The sequence below is a fragment of the Odontesthes bonariensis genome, chromosome 13 (assembly GCF_027942865.1).
Source record: "Odontesthes bonariensis isolate fOdoBon6 chromosome 13, fOdoBon6.hap1, whole genome shotgun sequence".
Taxonomy (NCBI): Eukaryota; Metazoa; Chordata; class Actinopteri; order Atheriniformes; family Atherinopsidae; genus Odontesthes; species Odontesthes bonariensis.
Genome location: NC_134518.1, coordinates 30692521 through 30709857, shown reverse-complemented (window position 1 = coordinate 30709857; position 17337 = coordinate 30692521). Strand labels below are relative to the sequence as shown.

At 39.7% G+C, this 17337-nt stretch overlaps 1 protein-coding gene across 8 annotated transcripts in view; it reads left to right on the top strand.

Annotated features, from left to right (window-relative positions):
* LOC142398005 (LIM and calponin homology domains-containing protein 1-like) overlaps window positions 1-17337 on the top strand; it is an 87537-nt gene that overhangs the window by 58443 nt on the left and 11757 nt on the right. For 3 of the 8 annotated variants that reach the window (XM_075481926.1, XM_075481925.1, XM_075481924.1), the window contains exons 8-17: window positions 5109-5367; window positions 6939-7208; window positions 9324-9632; window positions 13007-13133; window positions 13333-13490; window positions 13996-14476; window positions 15845-16156; window positions 16284-16386; window positions 16542-16639; window positions 16731-16836. In XM_075481926.1, the coding sequence (XP_075338041.1) occupies window positions 5109-5367; window positions 6939-7208; window positions 9324-9632; window positions 13007-13133; window positions 13333-13490; window positions 13996-14476; window positions 15845-16156; window positions 16284-16386; window positions 16542-16639; window positions 16731-16836 (2223 nt within the window). The remainder of the gene's footprint in view (window positions 1-5108; window positions 5368-6938; window positions 7209-9323; window positions 9633-13006; window positions 13134-13332; window positions 13491-13995; window positions 14477-15844; window positions 16157-16283; window positions 16387-16541; window positions 16640-16730; window positions 16837-17337) is intronic. The other 5 variants (XM_075481927.1, XM_075481931.1, XM_075481930.1 and 2 more) reach the window with 3 other exon arrangements.

Below are 17337 nucleotides of genomic sequence, written 5' to 3'. Positions count from 1 at the left end.
GCACCAGAGTAGGGGGAAGAGATGATGTAGTATTTGCCAGAGAGGAAAATGAGGGGTTTTATCTTGAGCACTATGTGGTTTTGCATTCCACTTGATTAATGTGTCGGTTAAGATCCAATCGAAAGTTTTTGGTTTGACAACAGAACTGGAGTGCCTTCCATAAGCACCTGCCAGCTAAATGGCTAACTACTCTAACTGCTTTATTATGTGGTGTACATTTTATGACCGCTCACCTTGAGTCCTAAACAATAGGAGCATGATGACAGTGGAACTTGCAGCTGGCAGGTGGGTCCATGTGGGATTCATATGAACTTGTCTGCACGTTGACAGCTGAGCGTTTGTGTCCTGCTGTGTGATTATCATCTTAAGCACATCGTCACTTACTGCACCAACACACTGCGTTGTGATGTCTGCACAGAATTATGTTGGCTTATCTAACAAAACTAATTCTCTTTAAATTGCTGCATAAACAGTACTTGCTCCACTTAGGCGCTGTTTGCATTTTCAGGTCCATTAGCTTGGCAGTTGGTAATGGGTCCTCTCCCAATGCTTCCCTCCTGTTTGACTATAATAAGCGATGAGAATAGTCTTGATAGATGTAGCCTTTTCACAGCATACAGACATACTAATCTACTCTAGAGTAGAAATCTTGGGTTAAAACATTTTTTAACATTTTGGTACGAATACAGTAGTGTATTTCTGACTTGAATATAAATATGGTAGCATTTGCCTTGTAAACTCTGATAATTTCTTCAGTGCGAACGCAACTTTGATGTTTCATGGTCTGTGCTGAAAGCAGAAATTAAGTTTTTTTTTTTTTTTTGTTTTGTTTTTTTTAATACAGTTTTAGTGTTTTATAATGCCAAAAGTGACCAAATGCTGCATTTGGAAGTTGTTGATTGCTACACTGTTTGTTAATTTGACCCTTTTAAATTTTAACAACAGCCTATAAAAGATTACAGCAGTCGTCACACGATGTAATTTTCATTGCTGAACTGCGTGTGGGAAAGTACAGAGCGAGGCTGAGCATCCTGTTTGACTGTGTTTTTGTTTTGAGGGAAGTGCAAAGGAAACTCCAAAGTCTCCAAAGTCAGAGCTGTTGTCTAAAATCTTCACCCTAAATCCTTGCTTGGAGTCTTGTAGTTTGATCATTGTTGCAGATAAGCATGTATGGTTTTCTAAACAGAAAAAAAAGATACGTCAGTTCATATGCTTGTTTCCCTAAAAAAGAAAGGGTATTAGATCGTAAATCCAAGTAAAACAAAATTTATATATGGATATCCATTCCAGGGATGAGATAATCAGTTTTTATAGTTGCCTCAATTGATAAGAATGTGAAGCTGCCATAAGGCTTCATCTCAAACCCTCTTGCTTTTGCTACACAAGCATTACCCAATCAATCTGTCCACCAACACATGAAAATCACAGCTGATTAGTCACACTGTGAAGCTGCTTGTATTTCCACACGCCCACATTTCATCTACAGTTTGAAAAAAAAAAAAATGAATAAATAAAAAAGTGTATTACCGACTGATAAGAATTAGGGAGGCAAGTTTGAGAAGTTGGCAAAGAAAAATGGATGACAACACACATTGAATTGAAAGATGACACCTTCTATCCTTAGTGGAATTTCTTTTTAAGTGATTTTTATTTTCGCTGTTAGATATTTATTAGCCCTGATCATCGGCTCTGATCATACCCAGAGGTACAAACAAGAGATGAGAGAACAGTATAACAGTGAACTCCCACTCACAAGGAGCTTTGACTACACCCAGAACAAAAGCATCCATTTATTAACATGCATAAAAAAACAAGCCAGGTTTTCCTACCCTGACCTTCAGACTGAGCCCTTTCTTTGTTCAACACTGAAAACTGACTTCACCCTGACAGTAATCAGGGAACAGGGGGAAGAGTTTAATTTAATCTCTGAAAGAAATCTAATATTGGCTACACCCTTTTGTTTGTAGATGGACGTAGATGTGATAAAAGACCCATTTTGGGCCTTTGGTGCTCATATAATAAAGACCGTCCTTCTCACGTTCTAGTTTTGCTGGGTGACACCCACGGCCAGCCAGCTGCCGTTTGAAAAAATAATTACAGTTGTAATTGAGAAGTTTTTAGGGTTTTGTAGAAAATATTGCCTCAGGTCCAGAATTAATATTTTTCCTAAGATATCAGTTACTCGTTTGTTTTCAGACTGCCGCTTCATTCACAACTCATAACCGATACTATTCAACAGTGTTAATTGAACAGTTTGAAGCTTCCTTTTTACTTGTGCCTCGTTTTCACTTATCTTGAGGACCACATAAGTAAAAAATGGCTCGTTTTACCCTCCCCTGCTGCATCTCACGGAAGGCTTTTTCTGTTCACTCTGTTCACTGAATGTCTTGTTGCACATGTGAAATTTTACAGACACACTGCTATCACTCTTCATTTGCTATGTTATCTCAGCATTTCCCTTAACTCAGCAACCTTTCCAACTCTATGAGCGCATATTGATGATTATTGATTTAGTATGTTCCTGTAAAAGCTTTGCACTGTATAGCCCTGATACACAATAAACTTCAGTGTAACCATATGTGCAGAGCACACATCATCCCATAAAAACATGTGTTGTTCCTTATAGATGGCTCAACTTGGATGGTAGAGCCACTCATGTTTCCAGTTAATGGGTTAGGAGTCATAATTGAACCATTCATAGTTGGAACTGCAGACTCCTCAGGGCCTTTTTTGATCTGTCAATCTTTTAGGTTATATAAAAACAGAAATTGATAGAAAGGGAGCTTTTCACAAGTTCAAAATGTGACGTTTGTTTCCACCAACAGATGTGGCTGCTTGCACATGCATCTGCTTTTATGGTTTAGATCTTCTTGAAAGTGCGGGTTTATACTTGGAAAATATATACATTGAGTCATAGGTCATGGACTGAGTACAGAAGCACTCAGAGATGGGGAAAGAATCCCATCGACTGAACACCTTGAAGAGGAGTTTCTTTGAGACCTTGGGTTAGGCTGGGCTACATATATCAGTTTCCTGCTGTTTGGACATTTCAGATCTACTAGGTGTCGGATTAGCTAAATAAATGACCAAATTTAGTTGAAGCCGACTGGTGGGCCAACAGTACATCACATGTGATACCTTAATTGAGCCTGATTTTTCTTTCTGCTCCTTTGTATGTTTTTGGAGGATCACTTCAGGACATTTTGCAGAGGAATTCAACACACAAAGCAGGGAAAGTCCTTGAGCAATGTACATCTGAAAGTCCAGGTGTTAAAACTGTGTTTTAAATGTCTTGGAGGCAGACATAGTGGCATCCAGGGGAAATTCTTCCTCACTTACGACTAATATTTAGTCAGCACAAGCTGCACAATACAAATCTCGTGTTGATTTATGGTACCTGCTTTGTTTCATAAACACAGCCCATCAACCTGCTTGGATCTGATTTATGCTCAGCAACTGGAATGCACTGTATATAATAACACTGTGAGACTGCTGTACGGCCTTTTTGATTTAATGGCTGAGGGAGAAATTCTGTAGATATTTAAAAATAAGTGCGCTATATCTACTATTTGACTTCTCAATCAACAGTTTCTCCTCTGAGCTTGTTTTATTTATATATTTATATTAGGGCTGGGCAACGATTACAATTTTTAATCTAATAAATCACATGATTTCCCTGATTAATCATGATTAATCGCATTTGTACGCAAAATCCACAAATGAATTCAAAAGTAGTGTATAGCTTTTAGCATTTAGTTTTATTTTAAATGTGCTGCCATATGAATGAAAGTGCCATAACATTTGTTGTGCAAACACACTTTTAACATCAGCATCTTTCTGTAGTTTTTATGTAGAAGCCTCGCTCCACTGTCTGTTTCCTTAAATGACTTGCTGCTATCAGTTGTGTGTTTTGCCTTTAAGTGATATTTTAGACTGGAACTACTACGGTGAGAAGACAATTCAACTTGGCAGTGTTTACAGATGACTTTGGTTCTGTCGACTCCGCCGTCTGGAAGAACTTTAAAATGAAAATGGCCGAGTAAAAGTTCCGTACCCTTCTCCATGTTTGGTGGATCCGCCGATTACTTTCTTTTCCGGTTCCACAGCAGACAGCAAAAGACTTTTACAAAATAAAATAAATAATAAAACCTGTGCTAATGCGCAATAAAGAATTTGTCGGCGTTAAATAATTAACGAGTTAACGCAATAATAACGAGTTAACTCTCCCAGCCCTAATTTATTTATATATATATATATATATATATATATAGATTAATATATAGATTAATCTCTTTCCCTCCCTTTCTGCCTCAATCTTGGACATTTTCTAAGAGGAATCGTTATCATTTTTACACAGATGACTCACATCCATGTTCACATCCATGTGCTTCATCAGAAGAGCAGATGATGAAGCACAAAATGGCTCAAAGGCTAAATAATCACTGGATAGATTAACAATATTTACACTGAAATGAATTGAGTGTAGCACAATACTGGAAAGTTTTCTGCAGGCTGATCAAGTAAATCTCATAAAACTCTGGATATCTGATAAGGTGACACATTTTTTTTTTGTCTTTTTTAATTTATTTTCTATAATTCACAGAGTTCTTCCTGAGTAATATTCTTTGTCCTGGGTTAAATCATAACCTCTGTATTTATTACAAACCTTTCAATCAGTGATCTCTGTTGAGATATGATTGTGTGCCTCTGACGGAATGACCAAAATTTACTCACTAATTCAACATCTTTGTTTAAAGACTACCACAAAGATGCCACATATGATCTTAGTCTTTAAAGGCTGTTTTTTTACAAACATATAGGGATCCATGAGATATTTTATTGACTACTTTAATTGGCAGGTTTTACTTTAGTCTTTCAGTCTGTTTTTCACTGACTGTGACTCCCAGTGATTTTCTGATGTTACACATCTAAGAGCTTAAATAAGAGAAAACTGGGCGTCTTTGTGGTAGCAAGTGCAATTGCCTTCCATGTAAAGACAGGATTACCACGTATGTGATTATTTCTATGGATTGGAGAATCTATACAGACATATTGTATGGTCATTGTGGGCTTCAGGCTTAATTTCCACCCCTTTTATCTCACATTAGGCCGTGGCAGTGACTCGGAGTCAGACGGCCCCCCTTACAGAAAGATGCCAGATGTCCATAAAGATGACATGTTGGCAAGGCGGACGTCAGTCAGCGAGCCACGGACCGCCATGCCTTTCAACCAGTACCTGCCCAACAAGAGCAACCAGAGTGCATACATGCCAACGCCGCTCCGCAAGAAAAAGAATGATAAAGACGAGGCAGGGCGCAAGAGCTGGAGTACTGCCACGTCACCTGTAGGGGGGGACAGACCCAGTAGGTGAGTGTGATTTTTGATAAGAAAAAGGAAGTATAAATCTTTTAAGCTGATTGGCTTTATCAAAAGTAATTAAGTCTGATTTTGTTATTTCTAGTTTATGTATCACTAACCAAATAGTCACGTTTCACTGAATTAAAGGTGTCTTGTGCATCGGATCTCTGTAGTACAGTTTCAGTACAGGAAAAGTAACACTTTAAACCAAATGGTTTGGCACAGATATGCGTACATTATCTGATTATTTCAGAGCAATTTAAGAATAAATTAAATGTTTTACCTTCACGTTCTCCGTTGTTGCAAAGTAGAACAAAAAAATCTGCTTTTTTTGTAGTTTATTTTATGTGAAGTATCAGTGGAAGATTTGGTGACCTGGCAGAAATGGCACTGTGGAGCTATATGAAGGTCCGTCACATTCGCTTTTAGGATGTTATTATAGCTTAATGCACGGGTTATGTGGGTGTAGGTTGCACGAGCATGACTGGTGCAGATAAAGCTTATATTTTAAATGCTTTGACAGAGTTTGTCATGGGGAAAAATGTCTAGGTAAAGTTCAGCGAAACACATGTTTTCCATATAAATTGGCAAATAAATTCTAGATATTAATTGGTTAAATATGGAGTCCATTAAAATAGATATCAGGTTAAAACAGAATTGATCAAACTGATCAATCTTAGAGACAGATTTTAAAACAATTCATCTGTTACATACTTTTCAGTCCTAGATTTGTACTGGGTTTCATTTTGAGTTTCAAGAGAAAGTGTCATGCATGCCAAACTATAGTGTGACTGGAATTAAGCCTTTTAGCTGCTGATTATTTTCTCTCTGTCTAGTATTCTGCAGATGGGAGTGGCTGATGTTGGCCAGATGTGTGGGTTCATTGACTTTCAGTGGAGTAGGGGTTTGCTACGTAAAACAATTGGTTTGGCATGTCGACACACGAAAACGCAGGATTCACAAGTTTCATCATGTTTCAAATTTCTACACGCTCAGTGGATTCCTCAGTCTCCTTTAATTAACTGTGGAGTCAGTTTGTGTATTATTGTGCTACAGTTTGAGGGCTGATGTTTTGAGTTTAAAATGTACTATTATTTTGATTGCACTGGCAGACAACTTCAGGAGATACTAAACTTAAAACTAAATATGTGCAGTCTAATTAGTTATACCCCACGATGTGTACTTTCTTTTTTTCTTAAGGTAGGGCGATGGGAAACTGTATGCAGTCAGTCTGTTGTGCCTGTGTGTATCACTCATTGTTTGCTGCTACCATGAGGTTTTCCCTAAGTTCATTCATCGTGTTGTGTTGCATCAAAACTTTGCTTTTAAACATTTTTCATTTCTTGTTTTCTTTTTTTTCCCCTCCTCTCCATCTCCACTTCTCACCCTTTATCATTACGTGTCATTTTGTTTCCTTAACACACCTCTCTTCCTCTCTTGTGTGAACCAACTCCCACTACATCTGTATGTGCTTTGTCTCATGACCATCGTGTCGTTGTTGTCCTCATGTGACTTATTTTGCTCCAATGCAATCACATCTTCCTTTCCCGTGTTTGTTGTATGAATGCGTGATATATCAGTCCAAATGAGGTCCCTAGCTTTGTTGTCCCACTTGAAGATTCCTATAGTCCATCTCCCACCCCACCTCTTGAACCCCATACACAGATTCAGGAAAGCAAGAGTAAAATGGACGCGGAGGAAGGAGAGAAGACCCCATCCATCCCTTGCATTGAGATCCATGCTGTGGGTATAAGGAGGAGCAGTGAGCCTCTGCCCTGTAGCCTCCCCCAGCCCCACACAGAGCCCCCCAGGGAGATTGTAACTCACCCGAAGGTCACCTCAGAGCAAAGGTCTTCACTTTTACTCATGTTTTTGCCAATTCCCCAAATCTTTATCCCAGTTCCCTTTTCATGCAACTGATATTAATTTGTTGTTCCTCTAAATCAACTAAATCTAAACAGTAATGAATCGACTTATAGATTTTAAATTTACTACATATCCATATATTTTTAATCGAAAGCTTTGATTTTTAGTTTTGATGTGTTTTCTTTAAAGGGGAATACCTCCATTCTTTTACTTTGTTTTTCACATCAAAGTCTGATGTGGGTATGTCACAAAGTATTTCTGCTTATAAAGAACAAGGAGTTTAGTCAAAGGGCCCAGCCAAATGCTGTATTTCACTGCCTTGATGAAAGTGAGCTGTGTCTGCAGTGATTTTCTTATCACTGTTGGCCATTATTCAGTCAGCAGCACAGGTTCTTATTTAGGCTCAACTGTTGTTTGGTTAAAGGGTTGTTTCCTCCAAATTGAGTGTTATCTAAATCTAATCTAAGCAAAGTTTGTTTTATCCATGACTGAAACCTCTGCCTTCACCAACACAAATTCTACGGGTGCCTCTCAAAACACTGAAAAAAGAGAGCACTCGATCATCAGATAAATAATGTTTATCGGGGTAATCCACAGACTTCACTGTGAACAGTTTCATCAGGACTTTTTCTTGTATAGAAAATGGTTCCCATTTTCACAGCTGGTGTTTCAATTCAGCCATTTTACTCTTTGGCACGGTTATTACCAGATCATAATTTCCACTGCCGTTCTTATCCAGGAGCATAACAATAAGTTACCAAGAGGCTCTGTGCGCATGTAAACCTGGTAAGGACACACTGTCCTGATCTTGTAGACTTTTGCTTATAGAACTGGACAAAGTCTTTACGCCGCATGCCACCCGGGGCCACAGATTATACATTTTGTCTCAAGTAACAAGGTTAGTATTATGAGCTGTCAAGGCACAATGCCTTTGTATATTTTACAGTTTGCACAAGTCCAGTGTGAGCTAAGATTGCAGTATTTCTATCTTGAAAAATGTCAGTCTAAGGCTCTTATGTTATTTCACAACCCAGCCTTATCCGGTGTTATTTCCTAGTAAAGCTGGCATTTCTTTCACAGCTTGTTAAGAGTGTTAATTTGAGTCACACCCCTAGTTTCCAGCCTTGTTTTGTTTTTGTTTTTTTTCTGACATCGATGTTATGGCATCTGTGGGCTGTCAGCATTTCAAGAGCTTGAAAGGAATCCTCAGAGGATTGTGTAGATTTGTGCTCCAAAGGAGGGGATGTCAAGGATGTTTATATAAGGATTTGATATGGACTTCTCCACCTGATAGCTGCTTGCATTTCATTTCGATACCATTATTTAAAACTAAAGTAGAACTGAAAAGACATCAAACCACATTGTAGCATTTTAGCTAATTTTAGCTTGTGCAAAACTCAGAAAATAAACCTAAGTAAACAAAAGTTTCAAATGATAATTATCCATTAAACCAAGTGGAGATTCTGTTGCAAGACAAAATTGAAAAATTGATAAATTGAATTGATAAAATCCAGATTTATAAATACACTGTGCAGGGATCGAGGAAAACAATCCACTCGCAGATTATATCAAACTTGACCTTTCCTCCAAAACTACCATCATAGTTCAGGAGAAAACCTGTGCACCCTTTTGATAAAAAAACACGCACACACAAACATTAATTGTGCATGTCCACACAGCCAAACACACTCTCAGAGAGCATGAACATGCGACCCACCCTCAGGATGTGAGGAAATGGGGCCTTCTTCCTTCCCTGACCCTCAGCAGGCTGGGGCTGAAGGTTAGCTTTTCACTGCCAGCAGCTGGCCAGTCTCTCCCTCCCCGCCGTGCATTCTGGGAGTCTACAGTCCAATAATAAGCCTCCCACAAAATAGCTGTTCATCACAGTGACAACAGAGCATTCAGTAAATTTAGTTTTGACTTGTTGACTGAAATTTGTTTTCACAGGCTGCTTTGAAAAGACCTGTAAGCATGCAGTATTTTCTTAAATTTATGTCCTTAAGAATCTCCACAGTCAGGCTCCTCCAGAGGAATGGTGTCTGATTATAGAGGATGATAACCAGGCAGCAAAACGGTTTAGTGTGCTTTGCTTTCTGCAGCATTCCAGCTCGCTCGTGCTCAGAGGAACTCTTCCACCATTCAGTGGCTCTAGCAGCAAACACCAACGCGGCTGGAAAGCATCGGACAGCGACAGAGGCAGGTGCACAGGGAGATGATGAACAGCCTTGTCGAATGCTGCCCTCACCCAAACCAACTCTGAGTCCCTCTGACTTCCTTCCTGTGACCAGTGCCATGGCAACCTCTTGTACAGAAACGACTGACACTGGCAGGCAGAAGGGACAGGAACTGAGGGAAAGAAATGACCTAAAGGAAGACAAACCTGGGTTGGACAGCGGTCTTCCAGCAACGTGAGCTCTGTGCTGCACTACATTTAGTGAAAGTTCATTTCACTTTTAAAGTCGGGGATCTTCTATTCGGATGATCCCTGAATATTCTACCAGCATGTGACATTGACCTGAGACTGCACTGCTTCTGTTCAGATTAATTGTAACTCCCTGACGATTGCATGACCTTTTCTTCATGAATGCAAATGGCAACTGCTGTCTTAAAACAACTGTACATACTGGACTCAGAATGCATGGGAAATCTGAAGAGAGTCTGTTCTCATCTCCTTGCTTTTTTTTCTGCTAATACATCATTTGAAGAGGAAGAAAGATTTGAGAATGTGGCCTTTGATCATTCTTTTTTGTTGTTGTTCAGGGGACCCACTTAGGGAATATAACTCCAGTGGATTCTGTACACATGTACATGTTCTCAGAATGTGTTTAGATGGGTCCTCTTCTTCACCAATCACACAACGATAATTCAATGAAATACTGACATGACATTGGTTTTAATGCATATGCCAGGCTTATATCTTCCTACCAAGAGCATATGGTAAATAGATGTTCTACTGTAACATAACATGTGGCAAACAGCCACCATCAAAACAAAAAAAAGCATCTGGTTTTGATTCATGGCAGTCTTCTCTTTATTTAGTAAACCTTCTTTTGTGGGACACAAACCACAGGCCACACTTTCTCTCACATCCCTCCAACATCACAGAGGCTGCTCTATTTAAAAGAAAAGAGAAAATAGTTGTGAAGACCTTTGTGGTTGAGGCCAAACCTACAAGTGGTCACAGACAGAAAAAAGAGCCACATCTTTGATGTTGTTCTTGCACTAATTAAAGATGCATGTGCCTTTTTTTTTTTTTTTTTTTTTTTTTTTTTTTTTACAGTTTATTATCAGCTACATTATAATATTGTTGCCAAATGCATCTTTCTTTATGCTGATTTGCTTTGCAGTGCTGCTGTAAACTTATGTCCGGGTTAGATGAGACTGCCCCCTTGTGCGTGGTCTGTGTATCAGCACAAAAAAACCTTTTTTTCTAAAAATCATGTATCAAACAAAACTGGTATATACTGGCATTTTCTCCACTTTCATTTGTCAATAACTAAAACAACACCAAATGTGCTCATGACGTTGTATTATCTACTATTCAACACTCAAATAGCCCATCTCTCCTCATGCTCTCTGTCCCCTGTATATTCAGCCACAAAGATTGTGTGTCAGATGATCCACAGTAAGTTGACTTTTCATTAATTAAATGCTCAGATGCCTGACCAGCTCTGCTCAGCACCACAGAACAACGCCAGCTTGATTTATTCTTTAACTTATCTAAATCTTTTAGATAAATTATATCTTCATGTTCTTACACTAAAGTGATAGTCATACAGCTCATGAACTGACACAATATTTGCTGCTTTAGAAACCTTCTTAATAATGGAAATATTCTGTTTAAGGCAAGTGATGGGGCCTTCTTTGCAGAAGCCAGTTTATGATAACCACTAACTTGCTGTGAAAATAAATAAGTGAAGTGAAGGTGTTCCTGAATAAGGAACTGAAACAGAGGAAACAATTAGAGGATCAAGGGCATACTTTTAGAAAGAAAAACTTAAAAAGTCTATTATAGTCTATAGTCTATAATAGTCTATTTTTATAATAATTTTTTTTTAAATCATTGGTAATGCTTATACGTGTCCAGAAGTGGAGCTGGGTAACAGTCCACAAATGGCTGCACAAACGATCTTCAAAAAGACTGTTATACAGTTTCTTTCTATAAATAGGGAAAGGCAGTGTGAAGTCTGTCTTTATGTCTAATGTCTTTATGTTCTTATATATTGCTTTTCTTAGCTTATGAAGGTCCCTTCAGACAGTATTTTGTGCCAGTTTTGGGACTCCCATTTTCTGTTGAAACAATTACTTGAATATTATGTTTTCTACAGAGGTATACCCTCACCCAGGTTGCAAAAAGACAGAATATCTATAAAATCTAATAAATAATCAATAAGACAATAAAGGTGAAATTGTATGTAGGGGAGCAGTTCATCTATAAAACCAAGCTGAATGTTCTCAGTAATGACTGCACTATTTATCAGATTTCTTTTATTTGACATTTACATATAATTGAGGGGAAATTACATCCAGTCAGGATGCATCCTGTCTCTCTCACACACACTCAGTTCTTGCTATAAAAAATATGCTGAACGATCGAACGGATTTTCCAACATGCATCATATGAATAAATTCTTATTTAAGTTTAATAACTGCACTAAATCAGGGTAAAACTGTCACCCGAACATAAACTTGTGTGAAGGATTGTTCCCTATGCCAGGGTAACGATCCGTTTCTCTCAGATTTACTATGTGCCTGCAGTGGTGGTTGTGGAGAGGACTTAGCTCATCTTCTGTGCTTCTGCCAGCTGCATGTAACACGTAAACAACCACCTTACCTTCATCTCATTCCTTTATTTCACAAAGCAAATGGGGAAAAATCTTCATGATAATCTTTGCTGCCTGAATTGAATGCAAAAAAGGCAGCTCTTCACACATCTATAGATGTTTCCATGGTTTTCTTATACTCATACCTGTCCTGTTGGCCATAACTTTTAAAGTAAAATAACATACCAGTTGCATCTTTGGTCAAAAACATGTTCCAGCTGCAAGTTGCTACAATCAACACAGTGAGTAATGCCCGTATACCTCTTCTTTTGTAATTTCATGTCTAGTCATACAGTGCCTTTTGTATACTTGAACAAATGAAGCTGCAGTATTTTCTGGAATCCTAAAACGGATGCTGTGACATTCCTGACTGAACAAATACAAAGGGGGCAATATTCTGACTTTGTGAAGATAATACTGGTTGTTTAGTAGCATGCACTCACAAAAGAATTTCACTAAAAAGCTTTGCAACCACAGCCATCTGCACTTTTAATGTGATGTTTTCAAATGTCATGTGCTATTCCTGATGAAACTAAACTTTTGAATGTGGCATGAAACAACAGCCAAAGAGCAAATTCCTTAGAGGGAGAATTTCTATTTAATTTAGCTGAAGGAATAATCGAATGAAAAAAGGTTTTGTTTTGGTATCTGTACTAAATCACTGGCTACAGACTGTTCAGTTTTCTTTATTCTGATGGGGTGATGTGGTTTCTTTCTGAATAGAGTACCAACCTAAGGGGATAGTGTGTTTGTTTTACGTTTAAACGGGTTATGACACTGTTCAGTTTTTATTCTGACACTCCAATAACAGCAGGAAATGTATAAGAATCCCAACATCACAGTGAAATACACTAAGGGAAATCCCTAACTAAGTAAGATCATCTCTTATAATGAAAATGATGTGTCAAATCGTGTTTTTCATCATGCTCTTTGTCTGTCTCTTTCAACCTCATTCCCAGGAGTGTGAGTATGATCGACATGCGTGGGGAGGAGGACGCGAGCTTGCAGCCGCACAGTCAGGTGCGTCATGAGCTGATGCACAACCAGTACAACAGAATGAAGGAAGAGGAGGACCACTGGCAGGACGTGAGTGTTCAGGGTCACATGTAAAGTTTCTCCTCTTATTTCTTGACTTCATTGAGCCTGCAGGCCCGTAGTACAAATGAATATTTTGCTGTTCCCGAGCTGAACAACTGAGAGCAGTTTTCCAGGAGCACAGCAGTGCTGCAGGTTTTACCACTGCCGAGCCGAGCCTCACCTGAAATCTTTTTTTTGTGCTTGTCAGGACCTGGCCCGATGGAAAAATAGGAGGCGGAGCATTTCCCAGGATCTCATTAAAAAAGAGGAGGAGAGAAAAATGATGGAGCAGTTAATGTCAGGAGACGGCTGTATCTCTCAGAGGAGAAGAAGCATCAAGACCTACAGAGAGATCGTGGAAGACAAGTAGGTGACACCCACAACACAGTGAATAAAAGTTTAATTAGTTTCCCACCAAAAAAAGCTAAAGTTGCAAGTGAAGTACAATACCATAATGGTGAAAAAAAACTAGGTCATTGTTAGAGAAAATAATTAAATTATAATTCCTGTCAGCGGGCACAAAGGTGACAAACTCCTCACGGGGGTTCACTTAAAGTAGGTCTCCTAAAGATAGAAAAAAAAAGAGGAAGATCTGTTTAAGTGATTGTGAAGCAAAGAAGTACAGGAAAATGAATATCTTGTCATTTATATTTTGTAAGTAGACAATCAGAAACAAATCCTGATGGGAAAGGTTTTAGAAGGCCCTGAGAAAAGCCCAAAAATAAAACCAAAAAATGAGAAACAAACCACAATGAATCTCAGCTGAAGCTAGTATGAGTTCAGTGAATTACGTCGACCACTAATACATCTAATCTTTTAAATCGAGCGTTGTCATGGCGATAATGTAACAATTTTACCTCTTCTTTACAAGGGAGCGCCGTGAGGAGGATCTGCGGCAGGCTTACAGGAGAGCCAGAACTCCCCAGGAAGCGTCTACCATTCTCCAGCGTTACGCCCAGCGCTTCTCCATTAGCGAGGCGGTCCTTGAACGCCTGGAGCTGCCAAAGCTCCTGGACCGCAGTGTATCCGCTGACCCCTCCCTCCCCACCTCACCCTACTCCCTCTCCCTGTCGTCCTCCCCTACGACCCCAGACCCCTTCGACCTGGACCCCAACGGGCCCTTGAAGTATCTGCGCCAGCAGTCTGCCCCAGCTCCAAAGTTCACGTCTACATTGGAGGCGCGGATTGAAGAGTTTCCCAAAGACTCGTCTTCACACCAGCGGCCTCAGATCCGCTCCCGCTCATCTGAGCCGCCTTCAACCCGAGCCCTGTCACCCAAACCGGTGCCTTTGCTGACGCCCAAGCCTTACTTCCAGCCCCGACCTGCAGCAGCTGAAACACGGAACAGCAAGGTGAGACTGACTCAGTACGGAGTGCTCAGATTTAACACTGATTAGGATTGAGGGATAAGTTACCAGCAATGGAAAATAAAATCTTTATGGTGGTGATCTAAGACATAAATTTCAGTATCACATTAACGTCATATGGGTCTTTCTCTTTGCAAATGTCTGTCTTATTCAGAGAAAAGGTGATTTAAATACCCACTAGACTATACCCTACAGTGTAAGCATTTATGTTTCTCTGCATACATGCACAAAAAGACTGAAGATCTGATTAGTTGAACTGTGATTAAGGCCTTGACCACTTCACATGTGGTTAATTCCCAGTCCTCGTCCTTCTTGTGGGTTAATTTCCCTGCAGCTCTCTTGGCATTTACATTAGAATACCACAGAACTGCCATGGTGATGAGCAACTGATGCGTAGCAAAACAGAAGACCTTCCCCTCCCTGAAGAGGCATGTAATGTTTCAATTTAGCACAAAGTGCCCTCAAAAGGATCCATTTCCCTTTCATCAGTGAAAAAAAAAATTACCAAATGGGAATATTCAAAATGAGATCTTATGTTTTGGTGCAGCAAGGAGGGAGAGGCAGGTTATTATAAGACCAAATGGAGCAGAGCCCTTTTCTGGAATTTCTTGTCAGGAGTCTGAACGGAGCCTGGGTTTGAATGGAGTCCTCTGTTCCCTATTGACTTAAGAAGTTGACAAGTAGGACCCTCTCAATGTGAAGTGGGCTCCCAGTGGACAAAGAGAGCCCACACAGCCTGCTCGGATAGGGATGAGAAGGTGGAGGCAGAGGGGGCAGAATGAGAGGCCGCATTCACCCACCTCTACCAGTGTGTCTTAAGTTACCGCTCACCAGGAGTGCCCCAGGCATACATTAGTGCCTCTTTGTCATAGAGGTCAGCAGGGTGTTGTGAGCAAGATGAACGGCTAACAGCTAAGAGAAGAGAGTCTCGAAAGGGGAATGAATGAAGATGCAGTTTTTTTACATACTTTACATAGTCTTTTTAGTTTCCATTAGTTAGTTTTGCTGAACATGTTACAGTTAGAATCACCTGTTTGTAGCTCAAATACTGGCAACGTATAAGTGCTTGCTCATGCAGGAATTGTTGCTTTTTTCTTGGTGTAAGTACGTGATTGATCTAAATAAAGTAAAGCCTCGAGGTGTAATATGTTGTGTTTTGATGCTATGTGCATAAAATTTGATTGAATTATATTGTTTGTTTTTTTGGGGGTTTTTTTTTTTTGGACAATATTTTTCAGATTTTGGTAAAGATGCTCTCCAGACTTTTTTTAGGTCACTTTTAAGGCTTCTTCTTGACATGCACAAGGTTTGCATGAGTGAAACAATCATTGAATCTGTTCTGTTGTGATCTAGGCGGACGGTTTGCTCAGAGTGAATGGCGACATTGGAAATTATGCCATTCCCACCAAGCCCAAGAGTCAAGGAAGGGAATCCCCTCCTCATTTCGAAGCATCCCCTTCCAAAACAATAGACAGTGTAGTGGATGCTCCATCGTCAACAGCCTCACCCACTCACAGTCAGCACATCTCCACCCAAGGCGAAAATCCAGAGTCAGGACCTGCCAAAGAGACAAAAGGCAGCACAGAGGAAGCTTCTGAGGACATCCAAGAAGAGAAAGACGCTAAGCGTTCGACGCCATTCAGCCGGCCGACTTCACTCCCAGCGGTGAGAATTAGAATCTTTTTTATCTTATGAAATCTTATACATAAGATATACATCCATCTTTTTATCTTTTAAGAGTTTAGTGGATTGATGGAGAACCATGATAGAAAACCATCTGTGGTCATTACAGGAGCTGCAGAAGCCAGAGGAAACCTTTGGGAAGACTGCAGGCCAGACAGCTGCTCCAGAGGAAGAAAAATCCAATCCTGCAGCTCCGCTCACACCACCTGCAGGTCTGAGCACCACTCTGCTATGCTGACACCTTGTGGTTGCTTTTGCAGTCTACATATCTTTGCAATTCAAGAACTGTTGTAATTTATTTGTAAAATCTTGACAAAGCATAAAAGGTTCTGATCAGTACATTCTAAAATGTTGCTTGTTCTTTCAGAAGCCAAGCAAGAAAAGACTGAACCATCCAGTGAAAACCCCTCCAGTAATACACAGTCAGAGGTCAATACACAGCAAAATCTGCTAGTTACCTCCGTGGTGAGAAAACCGTTAGAAACATTTAATATACATCCTATCAAGTCAAATGAACAACAATTCATCTAAAGTATAACGTTAAATCCCCCTCTAGGCAAGTGTTTCGTCTTCTCAGGAGTCCCCACAGTGTAAAGTGATGGTCCCGAGCTCAGCAGCACTGGGATCATTTGGATATCACCCTCAGAGGGAGGAAACAGCAGGTGAATACACGTCTCCATGTCCACACGCTGAGCTAGCAGCTTCATTTTCATTTTCATCTCCTTTTTTTTAGTTTCATTAACATCTCTTTTAGTGGCTGTTTCTTTTTCCCCACCAACTTTACACTAATCTGTTTTACAGTGGTAATTCAAATTCCTGATCATTTTGACCCTATTTCAACACACACCTGGCCTTAGGTAATTTCTCATCATTTTTAAGAAACAATTGCAGATTAAGTGTTTGATTCGGGCTTGAGTCAAAAGTGGCTGAGAGTCGATGGAATATGCACAAAAAACTATTATTTGGAAATTAGAATTGGAATTTTTTCATGTTCTAGACAGCATATCGACATTTTATCCAGTCATTTTTCCTGCATTATCACCCGGAAGAATTGCGTGGAAACCTTACCCAGTTTGACTTCTTTTAATATCAGGGTGTCCATTTCAGCCCCTGGTTTTGACATTTGTCCTATCCCTCATCATTTCCTTCCCTCTTTACCTTCC